This window comes from Mytilus edulis, chromosome 3 (genome assembly GCF_963676685.1).
Source record: "Mytilus edulis chromosome 3, xbMytEdul2.2, whole genome shotgun sequence".
Classification (NCBI taxonomy): domain Eukaryota; kingdom Metazoa; phylum Mollusca; class Bivalvia; order Mytilida; family Mytilidae; genus Mytilus; species Mytilus edulis.
Window position 1 is genome coordinate 80,619,313 of NC_092346.1, and position 17,298 is coordinate 80,636,610.

The 17,298-nt window shown below is 34.1% G+C and overlaps 1 protein-coding gene across 2 annotated transcripts in view; it reads right to left on the reverse strand.

The window, feature by feature from the left end:
* The window catches only part of LOC139514505 (ribosome quality control complex subunit NEMF-like), a 63,386-nt gene that overhangs the window by 40,597 nt on the left and 5,491 nt on the right, over nt 1–17,298 (reverse strand). For both annotated transcript variants that reach the window (XM_071303852.1, XM_071303853.1), the window contains exons 9-12: nt 16,825–16,898; nt 16,257–16,321; nt 15,985–16,060; nt 10,927–10,989 (exon numbers count right to left, since the gene is read on the reverse strand). In XM_071303852.1, coding sequence (XP_071159953.1) covers nt 10,927–10,989; nt 15,985–16,060; nt 16,257–16,321; nt 16,825–16,898 — 278 coding nt within the window. The remainder of the gene's footprint in view (nt 1–10,926; nt 10,990–15,984; nt 16,061–16,256; nt 16,322–16,824; nt 16,899–17,298) is intronic.

Here is a 17,298-nt window from a genome sequence, read left to right on the forward strand (position 1 = left end):
TAAACAATAATATTAAGTTTCATTAAGTTTGGAGCATTTTGAAAATATTTGACATTTCTGCAGTTTCCATGGCAACGGTGGCCATTTTGGACATTCCAACTTCAAAAGTCTCATGCAGACTTGACAGTCAACAAATATATTAAGTTTCATAAATTTTGGAGCATTTTGAAGTTTTTGAAATTTTTGACATTTTGGCTGGTTTCTATGGTAACACAGACCATTCCAAATTTCTAATGGCAGATACTACATTGGTACATGGGAGGGAACATACCATCAGAGTTTCAATGAATTTGACCTACCATATTAAGAAAGTAAATGCCACTTTTAGGTGTTTTTTGGACCATTTTGACCTGTTTTGCCTTGTTTCCATGGTAACACAAGACATTTTCGAAATTCCAACGCCAACTTACACATCTACCAATGTTGCTCATCGTTACTGTGAAGTTTCATTAAATTTGGAGCATTTTGATATTTTGGAAATTTTTGGTGTAGTATCCATGGCAACATAGTAGTTCCAATGAATGCCAAAAATCATCCAAAACAAGTATATAGTGGGCACCTACATTGTATCAAAATATAATGATTCTAAGTTAAAGCATCTCCAAATAATTCCCTAAAACCAAAAAGTGGAATTTTTCACAATTTTTCCGTTTCCATGGTAACGGCAGCCATTTTTAATGGTCCTATGACCTACTGCAACCCGAAATTTTGTGTTCCTCATTATAGTTGACTATCACTAAGATTGGTTCCATTGCCTTCAAAAAATCTGCCGGACAAAAATCATTGGAAGAATAAGAATAATAATAACAAAGAAACGGAGGAAAAGCAATATGTCACCCGACATTGTCGATCGGGTGACATAACTAGATTTGTAATTGCTAGCAATAACGGATGGCACCCTCGTCCCCCTATTGCCAGGCGAGCGGCAGCCATTTTGAAAATTTCAAAGTCAAAGAGTGCATCTATACATGCAAGTCATCATTTTTGCAAAATTTCATTAAGTTTGAAGCATTTTGAAAATTTTGATATTTTTGCTGTTTCCATGGTTACGGCGGCCATTTTGGAAATTCCAACTTCAAAATGGAACTCCGCACATGTCAGTCACTATTCCTGTAAAGTTTCATCCAGTTTGCAGCACTTAATTTTTTTTGGAAATTTTGAACATTTGTGCTGCAACCATGGTTACAGTAGATAATTCCAAAATTCTAAAAGCGTACGTCTCATTGCCACATGTCATGTTATATATCAATACAGTTTCATTTACTTTGGTGCACTAATCTCTGAGAAAATGCTGATTTTATGCATTTTTCCATAGGGTCAATGCAAAACTGGGCCCTAGTTTCCATGACAACGGCGGCCATTTTGAACTATCCAAATATTGTCTTGACATCTTGGCATACTGGAGAACATTTTCATAAAGTTTCATCCAGCTGGATCTTATAACGAAAGAGTTAGAATTTTTGATATTTTAGCTGTTTCCATGGTAACGGCAGCCATTTTGAAAATTCCAAAGTCCAACTGGAAATCAGGAGATGCCAGTTAACATTCCTGTGGAGTTTCTTCCAGTTTGGAACACTTTGATTTTTTTCGCATTTGTGATGTTTCCATGGAAACGGCGGCCATCTTTTACCATTCCATAGCAAGGTGCACAACTTCAAATGGGGTTCCTCATTATAATTGAGTTCCATAAACATTGGTCCGTTCAATTCCGAGAACTCGCGCGGACAAAATGTGTGGAAGAAAAATAAAAATAACTAGAATTGCCATTGCAAGCAATAGCGGATGTCACCCTTCCCCCCATTGCCACTAAGTTGCAGCCATTTGAAAATCGTTTAACAGTGAATGCACATATAATATGCATGGCAATACATCTTTCTGTAAATTTTCAGTACATTCACAGCATTTTAAAAATTTCACATTTCTGCCATTTCCATGGCAACGGCAGCCATTTTGAAAATTTCAAAGTCAAAAGCCTCATCATTACTTGTCAGTTAACAATAATATCAAGTTTTATTAAGTTCAAAACATTTTGAGAATTTTTGACTTTTTGCAGTTTCCATGGCAACGGTGGCCATTTTGGAAATTCCAAAGTCAAAAGTCTCATCCAGACTTGGCAGTCAACAATAATATTAAGTTTCATCAATTTTGGAGCATTTTGAAATTTTTGAAATATTTGATCCTGTATCCATGGTAACAGAAGAGTTCCAATGATTGTCAAAATCATTCAAAAGCTGTATATAGTGGACAACTATATGGTGTAAAAATTTGATGATTTCAAGTTCTAGCATACCAAAATTATTTACCAAACCCTGAGGTTTTTAGAGCATTTTGACACTTATGCACTGTTTCCATGGTAACGGCAGACATTTTGGAAATTCCAATGCCAAATTAAGCATCTACCAAAGTTGCTCATCGTTACTATGAAGTTTCAAAAAATTTGGAGCATTTTGAAATTTTTGAAATTTTTGGGGTAGTTTCCATGGCAACATAGTGGTTCCAATGATTGCCAATATCATCCAAAACCAATATATGGCTGGCACCTACATTGTGATAAAATATGATGATTCTGAGTTTAAGCATCTCTAAATTATTCACAAAACCAAAAACTGGAATTTTTCACAATTGTTCCGTTTCCATGGAAACGGCAGCCATTTTTTATGGTCTTAGACCCTACTGCAACCCGAAATTTTGTGTTCCTCCTTATAGTGAATTATCATTAAGATTGGTTCCATTTTACTCCAAAAAACCTGTCGGACAAAAAAAGGTGGAAGAATAATAATAATAACAAAGAAACATAAGAAAAGCAATATGTCACCCGACATTGTCGATCGGGTGACATAATAAAAAGAAAAAAAAGAAACGAACAATAACAATATGTCACCCCAACTCCGTTGAGGGTGCCATAAAAAGAATCGTACAATAACAATATGTCACCCGACCTCCGTCAGGGTGACATAACTAGAATTGCCATTGCAAGCAATAGCGGATGTCACCCTTCCCCCAATTGCCACTAAGCGGCAGCCATTTCAAAATTGTTTAACAGTGAATGCACATATATGCATGGCAGCCATTTTGAAAATTTTGAAGTCAAAAGTCTCATCTTTACTTGCCAGTTAACAAAAATATCAAGTTTCATTAAGTTCAAAGCATTTAGAGAATTTTTGACTTTTTTGCAGTTTCCATGGCAACGGTGGCCATTTTGGAAATTCCAAAGTCAAAAGTATCATCCAGACTTGCCAGTCAACAATCATATTTAGTTTGATCAATTTAGGAGCATTTTGAAATTTTTGAAATATTTGGTCCTGTATCCATGGTAACAGAAGAGTTCCAATGATTGTCAAAATCATTCAAAAGCTGTATATAGTGGAGAACTATATTGTGTAAAAATTTGATGATTTCAAGTTCTAGCATACCAAAATTATTTACCAAACCCTGAGGTTTTTAGAGCATTTTGACACTTATGCACTGTTTCCATGGAAACGGCAGACATTTTGGAAATTCCAACGCCAAATTACGCATCTACCAAAGTGTATCATCGTTGCTATGAAGTTTGAAAAAATTTGGAGCATTTTGAAATTTTTGAAATTTTTGGGGTAGTTTCCATGGCAACATAGTGGTTCCAATGATTGCCAATATCATCCAAAACCAATATATGGCTGGCACCTACATTGTGATAAAATATGATGATTCTGAGTTTAAGCATCTCTAAATTATTCACAAAACCAAAAACTGGAATTTTTCACAATTGTTCCGTTTCCATGGAAACGGCAGCCATTTTTTATGGTCTTAGACCCTACTGCAACCCGAAATTTTGTGTTCCTCCTTATAGTGAATTATCATTAAGATTAATTCCATTTTACTCCAAAAAAGCTGTCGGACAAAAAAAGGTGGAAGAATAATAATAACTAGAATTGCCATTGCAAGCAATAGCGGATGTCACCCTTCCCCTCATTGCCACTAAGCGGCAGCCATTTCAAAACAACTTAACAGTGAATGCAGATCTATGAATTGCGATATATCTTTTTGTTAATTTTCAGTACAATAAGAGCATTGTCAAAAGTTTCACATTTCTGCTGTTTCCATGGCAACGGCAGCCATTTTGAAAATTCCAAAGTCAAAAGTCTCATCTATACATGCCAGTTGACAATAATATTAAGTTTCATTAAGTTTGGAGCATCTTGAAAATATTTGACATTTCTGCAGTTTCCATGGTAACGGTGGCCATTTTGGAAATTCCAACTCCAAAAATTTCATGCAGACTTGACAGTCAACAATCATATTTAGTTTCATTACTTTTTGAGCAGTTTGAAATTTTTGAAATTTTTGACATTTTGGCTGGTTTCTATGGTAACACAGACCATTCCAAATTTTTAATGGCAGATACTCCATTGGTACATGGGAGGGAACATACCATCAGAGTTTCAATGGATTTGACCTACCATTTTAAGGAAGTAAATGCCACTTTTTAAGGTTTTTAAAGCGTTTTGACCTTTTTGCCTTGTTTCCATGGTAACACAAGACATTTTCGAAATTCTAACGCCAAATTCCACATCTACTAAAGTTGCTCATCGTTATGCTAAAGTTTCAAAAAATTTGGAGCATTTTGATATTTTGGAAATTTTTGGTGTAGTTTCCATGACAACATAGTAGTTCCAATGAGTGCCAAAATCATCCAAAACCAGTATATGGCCGGCACCTACATTGTATCAAAATATAATGATTCTGAGTTTAAGCATCTCCAAATTTTTCACCAAAACCCAAAAATTGAATTTTTCACATTTGTTCCGTTTCCATGGTGACGGCAGCCATTTTTAATGGTCTTATGACCTACTGCAACCCGGAATTTTGTGTTCCTCATTATAGTCAACTATCATTAAGATTGGTTCCATTGTCTCCAAGAAAACTGCCGGACAAAATCATTGGAAGAATAAGAATAATAATAGTAAAGAAACAGAGGAAAAGCAATATGTCACCCGACATTGTCGATCGGGTGACATAATAACAAAGAAACATAAGAAAAGCAATATGTCACCCGACATTGTCGATCGGGTGACATAACTAGATTTGTAATTGCTAGCAATAACGGATGGCACCCTCGTCCCCCTATTGCCAGGCGAGCGGCAGCCATTTTGAAAATTTCAAAGTCAAAGAGTGCATCTATACATGCAAGTCATCATTTTTGCAAAATTTCATTAAGTTTGAAGCATTTTGAAAATTTTGATATTTTTGCTGTTTCCATGGTTACGGCGGCCATTTTGGAAATTCCAACTTCAAAATGGAACTCCGCACATGTCAGTCACTATTCCTGTAAAGTTTCATCCAGTTTGCAGCACTTAATTTTTTTTGGAAATTTTGAACATTTGTGCTGCAACCATGGTTACAGTAGATAATTCCAAAATTCTAAAAGCGTACGTCTCATTGCCACATGTCATGTTATATATCAATACAGTTTCATTTACTTTGGTGCACTAATCTCTGAGAAAATGCTGATTTTATGCATTTTTCCATAGGGTCAATGCAAAACTGGGCCCTAGTTTCCATGACAACGGCGGCCATTTTGAACTATCCAAATATTGTCTTGACATCTTGGCATACTGGAGAACATTTTCATAAAGTTTCATCCAGCTGGATCTTATAACGAAAGAGTTAGAATTTTTGATATTTTAGCTGTTTCCATGGTAACGGCAGCCATTTTGAAAATTCCAAAGTCCAACTGGAAATCAGGAGATGCCAGTTAACATTCCTGTGGAGTTTCTTCCAGTTTGGAACACTTTGATTTTTTTCGCATTTGTGATGTTTCCATGGAAACGGCGGCCATCTTTTACCATTCCATAGCAAGGTGCACAACTTCAAATGGGGTTCCTCATTATAATTGAGTTCCATAAACATTGGTCCGTTCAATTCCGAGAACTCGCGCGGACAAAATGTGTGGAAGAAAAATAAAAATAACTAGATTTGTAATTGCTAGCAATAACGGATGGCACCCTCGTCCCCCCAGTGCTAGACGAGCGGCAGCCATTTTGAAAATTTCAAAGTCAAAGAGTGCATCTACACATGCAAGTCATCATTTTTGTAAAATTTCATTAAGTTTGGAGCATTTTGAAATTTTGGACAATTTTGCTGTTTCCATGGTTACGGCGGCCATTTTGGAAATTCCAACTTCAAAATGCAACTCCGCACATGTCAGTCACTATTCCTGTAAAGTTTCATGCAGTTTGCAGCATTTTGATTTTTTTTGGAAATTTTTAACATTTGTCCTGCAACCATGGTTACAGTAGATAATTCCAAAATTCTAAAAGCAGACATCTTATTGCCACATGTCATGTTATATATCAATGCAGTTTTATTTACTTTGTTCCAATACTCTCTGAGAAAATGCAGTTTTTATGCATTTTTCCATAGGGTCAATGCAAAACTTGGCCCCAGTTTCCATGACAACGGCGGCCATTTTGGATTATCAAAATATTGTTTTGATATCTAAGCGTACCGGGTAACATTTTTATAAAGTTTCATCCAGCTGAGTGTTATAACGAAAGAGTTAGAATTTTTGATATTTTAGCTGTTGCCATGGTAACGGCAGCCATTTTGAAAATTCCAAAGTTAAATTGGAAATCAGCACATGTCAGTTACCATTCCTGTGGAGTTTCTTCCAGTTTGGAACACTTTGATTTTTTTCGCATTTTTGCTGTTTCCATGGAAACGGCGGCCATCTTTTACCATTCCATACCAAGGTGCACAACTTTACATGGGGGTCCTCATTATAGTAAAGTTCCATCAACATTGGTCCATAGGATTCCGAGAAACACGACGGACAAAATGTGTGGAAGAAGAATAAGAAAAATAAGAAAAACTAGAATTGCCATTGCAAGCAATAGCGGATGTCACCCTTCCCCTCATTGCCACTAAGTTGCAGCCATTTGAGAATCGTTTAACAGTGAATGCACATATAATATGCATGGCAATACATCTTTCTGTAAATTTTCAGTACATTCACAGCATTTTAAAAATTTCACATTTCTGCCGTTTCCATGGCAACGGCAGCCATTTTGAAAATTTCAAAGTCAAAAGCCTCATCATTACTTGTCAGTTAACAATAATATCAAGTTTTATTAAGTTCAAAGCATTTTGAGAATTTTTGACTTTTTTGCAGTTTCCATGGCAACGGTGGCCATTTTGGAAATTCCAAAGTCAAAAGTCTCATCCAGACTTGGCAGTCAACAATAATATTAAGTTTCATCAATTTTAGAGCATTTTGAAATTTTTGAAATCTTTGATCCTGTATCCATGGTAACAGAAGAGTTCCAATGATTGTCAAAATCATTCAAAAGCTGTATATAGTGGACAACTATATGGTGTAAAAATTTGATGATTTCAAGTTCTAGCATACCAAAATTATTTACCAAACCCTGAGGTTTTTAGAGCATTTTGACACTTATGCACTGTTTCCATGGTAACGGCAGACATTTTTGAAATTCCAATGCCAAATTACGCATCTACCAAAGTTGCTCATTGTTACTATGAAGTTTCAAAAAATTTGGAGCATTTTGAAATTTTTGAAATTTTTGGGGTAGTTTCCATGGCAACATAGTGGTTCCAATGATTGCCAATATCATCCAAAACCAATATATGGCTGGCACCTACATTGTGATAAAATATGATGATTCTGAGTTTAAGCATCTCTAAATTATTCACAAAACCAAAAACTGGAATTTTTCACAATTGTTCCGTTTCCATGGAAACGGCAGCCATTTTTTATGGTCTTAGACCCTACTGCAACCCGAAATTTTGTGTTCCTCCTTATAGTGAATTATCATTAAGATTGGTTCCATTTTACTCCAAAAAACCTGTCGGACAAAAAAAGGTGGAAGAATAATAATAACTAGAATTGCCATTGCAAGCAATAGCGGATGTCACCCTTCCCCCAATGGCCACTAAGCGGCAGCCATTTCAAAATTGTTTAACAGTGAATGCACATATATATATATGCATTGCAGTACATCTTTCTGTAAATTTTCAGTACATCGAGAGCATTTTAGAAAATTTCACATTTTTGCTGTTTCCATGGCAACGGCAGCCATTTTGAAAATTCCAAAGTCAAAAGTCTCATCTATACATGCCAGTTAACAATAATATTAAGTTTCATTAAGTTTGGAGCATTTTGAAATTTTTGAAATTTTTGACATTTGGGATGGTTCCTATGGTAACAGAGACCGTTCCCAAAATTAAATGGCATATACCACATTGGTACATGGGAGGGACCATACCATCAAAGTTTCAATCAATTTGACCTACCATTTTAAGAAAATAAATGCCACTTAAAGGTTTTTGGACCATTTTGACCTGTTTTGCATTGTTTCCATGGTAACGGCAGACATTTTCGAAATTGCAACACCAAATTCCACCTCTACCAATGTTGCTCATCATTACTGTGAAGTTTTATAAAATTTGGAGCATTTCCATATTTTTGAAATTTTTGGTGTAGTATCCATGGCAACATAGCAGTTCCAATGATTGCCAAAATCATCCAAAACCAGTATATGCCCGGCACCTACATTGTATCAAAATATAATGATTCTAAGTTAAAGCATTTCCAAATAATTCATCAAAACCAAAAACTGGAATTTTCCATTATTTTTCGGTTTCCATGGTGATGGCAGCCATTTTTTAGTTCCAAAGTTGCACTGCAACTGGAAAGTCAGGGTTCCTTGTTATAGTGTACCATCATTTAGATTGGTTCCTTTGGCTCTGAGAAAACTGCCGGACAAAATTAGGTGGAAGAATAATAATAACTAGAATTGCCATTGCAAGCAATAGCGGATGTCACCCTTCCCCCCATTGCCTCTAAGCGGCAGCCATTTGAAAACAATTTAACAGTAAATGCAGATCAAGGCATTGCGATATATCTTTCTGTAAATTTTCAGTACATTTTGAGCATTGTCAAAAGTTTCACATTTCTTCTGTTTCCATGACAACGGCAGCCATTTTGAAAATTCCCAAGTCAAAAGTCTCATCTGTACATGCCAGTTAACAATAATATTAAGTTTCATTATGTTTGGAGCATTTTGAAAATATTTGAAATTTCTGCAGTTTCCATGGCAACGGTGGCCATTTTGGAAATTCCAACTTCAAAAGTCTCATGTAGACTTGACAGTCAACAAATATAGTAAGTTTCATCAATTTTGGAGCATTTTGAAATTTTTGAAATTTTTGACATTTTGGCTGGTTTCTATGGTAACAGATACCATTCCAAATGTCTAATGGCAGATACCACATTGGTACATGGGAGGGAACATACCATCAAAGTTTCAATGGATTTGACCTACCATTTTAAGAAAGTAAATGCCACTTTAAGGTTTTTGAAGCATTTTCACCATTTTTGACTTGTTTCCATGGTAACAGCAGACATTTTGGAAATTCCAACGCCAAATTGCACATCTAGCAATGTTGCTCATCGTTACTGTGGAGTTTTATTAAATTTGGAGCATTTTGATATTTTGGAAATTTTTGGTGTAGTTTCCATGGCAATATGATAGTTCCAATGATTGCCAAAATCATCCAAAACCAGTATATGCCCGGCACCTACATTGTATCAAAATATAATGATTCTAAGTTAAAGCAACTCCAAATAATTCATTAAAACCAAAAACTGGAATTTTTCACAATTGTTCCGTTTCCATGGTAACAGTAGCCATTTTTATGGTCTTAAGACCTACTGCAACCCGGAATTTTGTGTTCCTCATTATAGTTAACTATCATTAAGATTGGTTCCATTGGCTCCGAGAAAACTGCCGGACAAAATAGGTGGAAGAATAATAATAATAATACAGAAAAAGAAACAGAGGAAAAGCAATATGTCACCCGACATTGTCGATCGGGTGACATAATAATAATAATAATAATAGTGAAAAAGAAACAGAGGAATAGCAATATGTCACCCGACATTGTCGATCGGGTGACATAATAACAAAGAAACATAAGAAAAGCAATATGTCACCCGACATTGTCGATCGGGTGACATAATAAGAAAAAAAAGAAACGTAGAATAACAATATGTCACCCCAACATCCGTTGAGGGTGCCATAATAATAATAACTAGATTTGTAATTGCTAGCAATAACGGATGGCACCCTTTCCCCATTGCCAGGGTAACGGCAGCCATTTTGAAAATTCCTCAGTCAAAGAGTGCATCTAAACTTGCAAATTAACATTTTTAAAAGTTTCATAAATTTTGGAGCTTTTAGAAATTTTTGACATTTTTGCAGTTTCCATGGTAACGGCGGCCATTTTGAAAATTCCGAAGTCAAACTGTAAATCAGCACATGCCAGTTACCATTCCTGTGAAGTTTTTTCCACTTTGGAACATTTTGATGTTTTTCGCATTTTTGCTGTTTCCATGGTAACGTTGGCCATCTTGACCATTCCAAAGTCAGAGGGACAACTTCGCATGGTGGTCAACATTATACCATAGTTCCATCAACTTTGGTCCATTCTATTCTGAGAACTGCTCCGGACAAAAATAGTGGAAGAAAAATAATAAAAAAAAGAAACGTAGAATAACAATATGTCACCCCAACTCCGTTGAGGGTGCCATAATAATAATAATAGGGAAAAAGAAACAGAGGAAAAGCAATATGTCACCCGACTTTGTCGATCGGGTGACATAATAACAAAGAAACATAAGAAAAGCAATATGTCACCCGACATTGTCGATCGGGTGACATAACAAAGAAACAGAGGAAAAGCAATATGTCACCCGACATTGTCGATCGGGTGACATAATAAGGAAAAAAAGAAACGTACAATAACAATACGTCACCCCAACTCCGTTGAGGGTGCCATAATTATGCTGGTTACCTGTTGAACAAAAACAATTAAAATTATGCTGGTTACCTGATGAACAAAAACAATTAAAATTATACTGGTTACCTGTTGAACAGTCTTCATATCCATCTTTTGACCTTCAAGTTTACTGAAAAACTCATCTACTGCCTGAAAGAAAGATGAAATAAAAACACACAAGTACAATAAATTTTGGTCGACATATTTGTTATTCCTCTAATTGGCTTTGAAAGGGAGAGGGTTTGGTAATTATAAAATTAGTTTAACCCAGAATTATCACAAATCTGCCACCTCATTATGGTTTTCTCAATATATAACATCTAGACTAAAATATTCATCTACTAGCATTGTTGACCTTTCAGTGAGAGGAATATAGGCGAGTGATATGAGAGCCAAATTTACATTTTTAATGCACCTACCTAACACACGGCTAAATTATATATCACTAGAAAGCTAAGAATGTGTACTTTCTAAATATCCCGGTCGTCAAAAGAAATTATGGTGCATTTTTTTTTAAATCGAGGTCAAAGGTCATGGGTGCAATTTCAATTCACGGATACTTCTAGTTGTAAAATCGAGTCAAAACAAAAGCAAAAACGAAACAATTTTATAGGAATGCTGTATTACTGTTGGGAAAATATATTTCTATCATAATATTAATTAATTTTAGTTGATTTTAACGGTAACGCATGTTACATAACGTTTTCTCTCGGAGTCTTTGAAAATCAACCTTTAAGTCACACAAATGTATCTGTAGTCGCCCTTGCATTATCTAAATCATATAATACCTCCATATCATTTGATTGCACGTATTTACAAACATATTTATCTGCAAATTTGATATAAATAATCTGAAACAAAATATTTGAAGCAAGTGGAAAATATACCATATGACGTATTTTTAAATGTTTAGAAAAGTTCCACGATGAGCTGTTTATTAAAATTGAGGAAGCGTATGGTCTCCTGTTAGATTGAAAGCCTACCTACCGCTTCAAGATCAGACAACCATAGGGCAGATTTTCTTTTATTATTGTAGTGCAATATGTTGATATATAAAAAAAGAAGATGTGGTATGATTGCCAATGAGACAACTATCCACAAAAGACCAAAATGACACAGACATTAACAACTCATACATCACTTAATCAGATATAAGAGTACTAACAAACATAACTAAAATGAGTAAAGTGCTACTGGTATATTTATATCAACAAATTGACAATTTTAATATAAAACATCACAAGGAAAATATGATCACTCATTGTACGTCAAAATGTGTTTGATTTTACTTCAGTCGGCCGCCGTGTATCTTGAGATATATAATTAATCAAACAACACTTGACAAAGTAGTTTGTACTCTTTTTAAATTACGCTAGTGATGACGTTCGGCTACTTTGGCACTAAGTATTACTTTTTTTTTAATCTTGTTTCACCGCTTCAAACCGATGACAAGACTATCCTAATATTGAACCTTATATTTGGCTTTTTAATGTTAAAATCCCGTGATTGAAACATCGGACCAATGGGATGTTGGACCGTTTAGGTGTCGGAATATTGCGATATCGGAATATTATAGCTTCATTTTAACTTGTAATCTCATCATTCTTATCGGTCAACATATCCATACAAAGACAACTTCCTTGGCATGGGCATATATCAGTACAGCAGAGGTTTTGCTCACAACGGACACAAGATCTACTATATACAGATTGAATTAAAAATTTGGAATGGACATGAGGGATTTGTCAAAGTGACACCGACCCGCTAAAAAGCAGGCAACGGCCAAAAACCACCAATGGATCGTCAATGCAGCAAGAAACTCCAAAACCCGGAGGCGTTCTTCAGCTGGCCCCTAAACAAAAATGTACTACTTGAAATGATAATGGACGTCATACGAAGCTTCGAAATATACTCAAGAAGTTAAAATAAAAAATCATACAAAACTAAGAAAGGCACGATGCTCCTGACTAGGGACAGGCGCAAAATTGCGGCGGGGTTAAACATGTTTTTGGACATCTCAACCCTCCCCCTATACCTATACCAGTGCATGAACAGATCAAATCTTGTAGAAAGTTGGATGACATCATACCGGACCGATGTTGCCTTTTAGCCAACCAAAGTCATACGGAGATCTTTTATTGTTTCTGTAGTTAGGTCGACATTGTCTTGGATAAAATGTTAACCCCCAGAAAAAAAATAATGCCATGTAGAATGTATGCCCCATTTTCATTGTTTCGAATCTCCTGATCAGTCAAACTTGTTAATAGTTAACAAAGGTGTGTCCATAAATACGGTGCATTTGTAGTGATAAACCTAAATGAAAAAGAGTTAAAAAAAATATTTATAGATAATATACATACTACTAAAGCCATACATCTAAGAACTTTGTCAATAGGAATATCGTACGCTTTATTAACTGCCGCAGATGTGCCATCATCCAAAAGACAACACAGAACTGTTTTTAAAGCAGGTGGCATAATTTCAATTGAAAAAACTAGTGAAATGTTTTTAGATAATGGATATTCATCTGATTGGATTACAACTTTACCCTATATCTGCTTCCGTAAAGTAGCTGCACTAAGTGCTTGCAACCAGTTTCGCAGTCACTGCTCACATCTTTAAATTTTACAGACCGAATATCTCAGTCATTTTAAACGGGTAATTTTCCGTCATTACGGCATAAGACAAAATTATAGAGCTACTGTATACAATATTGGATGCACCTTCGCCTTGTTGAAGCTATAGATACATGTAACTATAAGTTGACCATGTTTTTTTAGTTTTTGTTGAAGCTGATAATATGTTGTGTAGTTTTCTCGGCGGCGATCCTCGGGCAGAAATTAAGCCCGGTTAACGGATCAAGTAATTAAAGTTGTTAACCAGAATACTTTCTTGTGTATAGGCACGTCATCTTTAATCGTCGAAATGTTAGTAAAAGCTGTTTTATGTTCAGAACTAAATAGCTCTTTAATTTCTGATTTCAAATTTTGTAGCAAATATTTAGCGATGCAAGCTCGATGGTATAAAGAATTAATAGTAAAATTATCATGAGTTATTTTGCAAATCAGATCATTGTAGGAGATATATGTAGTAACACTCAATACAGCTTGAGTTTGCTCCTCAGAGGATACCTTATGAAGTTGTGTAACTTGCTTATAGGCTTTATACATTTGCAAAATATACAAACAGACAAATCAGAATGAGTTGATATATGAGAAGATCTATTGGTCGGTAGAATTGGTACATGTAGTACAAAGTCTTTGTACAGACAAAACAGAAGATGATAGGTTGTGCTTACTTTTGAAATATTTATAGCAACTCTTATGATATTTTGTATTTTCAATTGGGATGTTTTCATGTTTTTCATATTCATCGACCAGTCTTCTGTAAACTTCATCTTTTCGTTTTCCCACTGCGGCAATACAACTGTATCTTCATTTAAGTGTTTAACTACATAGTTTCTATGTAGTAAATATATGACAGACTATGCATCTGTGTCAATAAATGTATCTATATAGTGTTTTTTGCTTTTTAGCAAAGGAAGGGTTTCATTGTGAACTGGACTATGAAAATTTGACACGACTCGGAAGATTTTCTACAATTTTCCGATACGATTCCTTATTTAGAAAGGGGTGAATTCTACAGAACTCAAAAACTATGTTTTACTTTGATTTGATCTTTATTTCGGACGAATTTATATCTATTTAAGCTACACTGAAGTTTAAGTTAGAAATAGAACCGTTTAAATATGATTTATCGTACTCTAAAAGCACTATTAAGTACACGGAAATCGACTAATATATTCAGTAAAAATCGATAACGAAATAGATAAGGGATTCCGGAAATTATAGTGATTTTACCTAACATCATAAAATTACAGAAATTTGTAATTTTAAGAAATGTTGAGATAAAGTCTTGATCTTGAATGAAAAAAACGATAACTGATGAGTAATTTGGTGTGATCTAAAACGGATAGAGTTCAAAAACATTTAATAACAATTTAATTGTAGATCCGAAAAGGTCGGGATTATGAAAATTTTCGTACAAAATGTCAAATATTTAGAAGGAATGCAAAAGCATGCGGACTTACAGTTGTAAATATTGTTTTTCATTATTTTAAGAATCTAATTCACTTAATTATTCTGTCTAAAAGAAGAGATACGACTAATTTCCTTTGCTTGAAAAACATGTCGTAATTTTATAATTTTCAACTAATTTCTGAAATAAACGTCAATTTTACAAAAACTGCACCGTACGATTTTGTGACGACCGGGCAAAAATCAAAGTTTAATCATTATTCTTTCATTTAAAAAAAAAATTAGCCGTGTGTTAGGTGGGTGCATTAAAGTCCTTAACTAGACGTCTTTTTCAAATATTACACTCGCCTAATAAACATTATTTACTATTTTTACAAGAAAAAACTCTATAGAATTAAGGGAAAGTGGTAGGACTTGCCATCTATCACCAGAGTCCAAATGGGGTAGTATACAGTTGTTATTTAGATTGGTTGTTATTGTAACATTTTTTTTGGTTGATATTGTAAAATATTTTTTTTTAAAGAATTCATTAAGTATAGCTACAAGAGTAAATAAATATGAAATATACATGTTAATCAAAAATTGGTATAAGGAAACATGATCAGTGCTCTTACATAAAACTGTGTGTCTTTTGATTGATTCATGTTTCCCTAATGTCAGGCACTATTTATTTTCTGCATATATGCAATCAATTAATAAGATTAAACACCTTGAATGGACATACCTTCAGTTAAAGATAAACAAACTAGCCTTAAGAATTTATACAGTTCTTTTTAGACTGATAACATAAATTTATGTGTTGCATGAGACTTTATTTACATTTTTCATTTTTAGCATAACCCTATATGGGTTTGGTTCTCTAAAGTAAATGATGGCCCTTATTTGTGTGAACTTATCATAAACTTTACACATTGTTGAAGTAACTGTTGGCTACAGCATATGTAAGTCTCACTACTGTGACTTCTTATTTACATAGAAATTACTAACGTCATACTGATAGATACAATAATCAATCAAGTAATACTAATACAGAAGACAAATGATTTTACATTGATACAGAAAGAACATACAGTGTCGACTAATGCAAAGATGTACTAATATGAGATACCTGATTAAAAGAATCATACTCCTGGAAAGGCTTCTCAGCATGCTGTTTGAATAACCTCGGGTGAAATTCATCATACCTACCAAAAGTATAATGGATTAGTATAAAAAAAATTTGACTAAGACCTAATTTGTCAGTTTTTTTTCTTTTGAAAAACAAAGTCTAAACACTTATATTTACCTGAAGCATAGAACTATTTCAAACCAATACAATAAATTAGAATCATATCTTATTTACAGCCAATTAGATTTATAACATAATGCTTTATTTCTTACGTCAGTAGATCTTCTTTATTCTCTGATCCAGCTGGTCTTTTCTCTTTTTTCTGAATGATGTAGCCCTGTTCAATTTAAAATAAGTTAAATACTTGTATAAAAATGTAAGGATTCAGTATATATCAATTATTATGTATATATTTTTTAATTTTGCTTATATTTTTTGTAAATTGCCATCATTTTTTTAAAATTTTTCTAAACATTCTTTACCTTACATCTCTGTCTAACCATTAGAACTTTGCATTTGCAAAAAATACTGTTCGTAATATTACTAACGAGACTACTGGAAAGCTAAATAAGTGTCGTGAAAATAGGGAAATTCACATTCAACCAAAAGTTCAGAAGTAATATTTCTATAAGATTAATGAAAATGAGGAAATTATAATAAATGATTTTGTAACCTCTTATAATTTTTTACCCAAACATTTTAGTAAGTCCCTTTAATTTACCTAAAACGAACTTTTAATCTGATAAATTGATTATGAAAAAGACAAATATTTTATCCACACATGATTCGTTTAAGGACACAAATGGTACAGGTTTATGAATTTTAAGTGTAAGGTTTTACCTTGCTTTCATTTTCTTGTAGTAGTTTAAAATTTTCTTCTGCTTCCTCTATGGCAATAAGTAACTTTGTAAAATCTACAATAATCACATGATTATTCTCATGAACATAGTCTTTTAAACTCAATACATATAAATTTACAAAATTAACACTAAAGTGGACACCTTGAAATATCTTGCCTGCTTTGTCAATTCTGACTGCATATGTCTAATGTATGTGAGATAAATTTCATACAAGAAATTGAGGATCATAAACCTACCATAAAATGAGGTTAAGGTCAGCTGGTTACAATACTTGTTTATATAACTTTAATTGATGAATATTTAATATTTACAAAGATATAGCAATTGTAAGGGAAAATGTTTATTTCATCAGTGATTAAAATTTACTTCAGCAATACACAAAAGTACAATAGAAATGAATGCAGCAGTCTAAGGGCTAATTCTTACCCAGTCAGAGTGCAAATTGTTTTTCAAT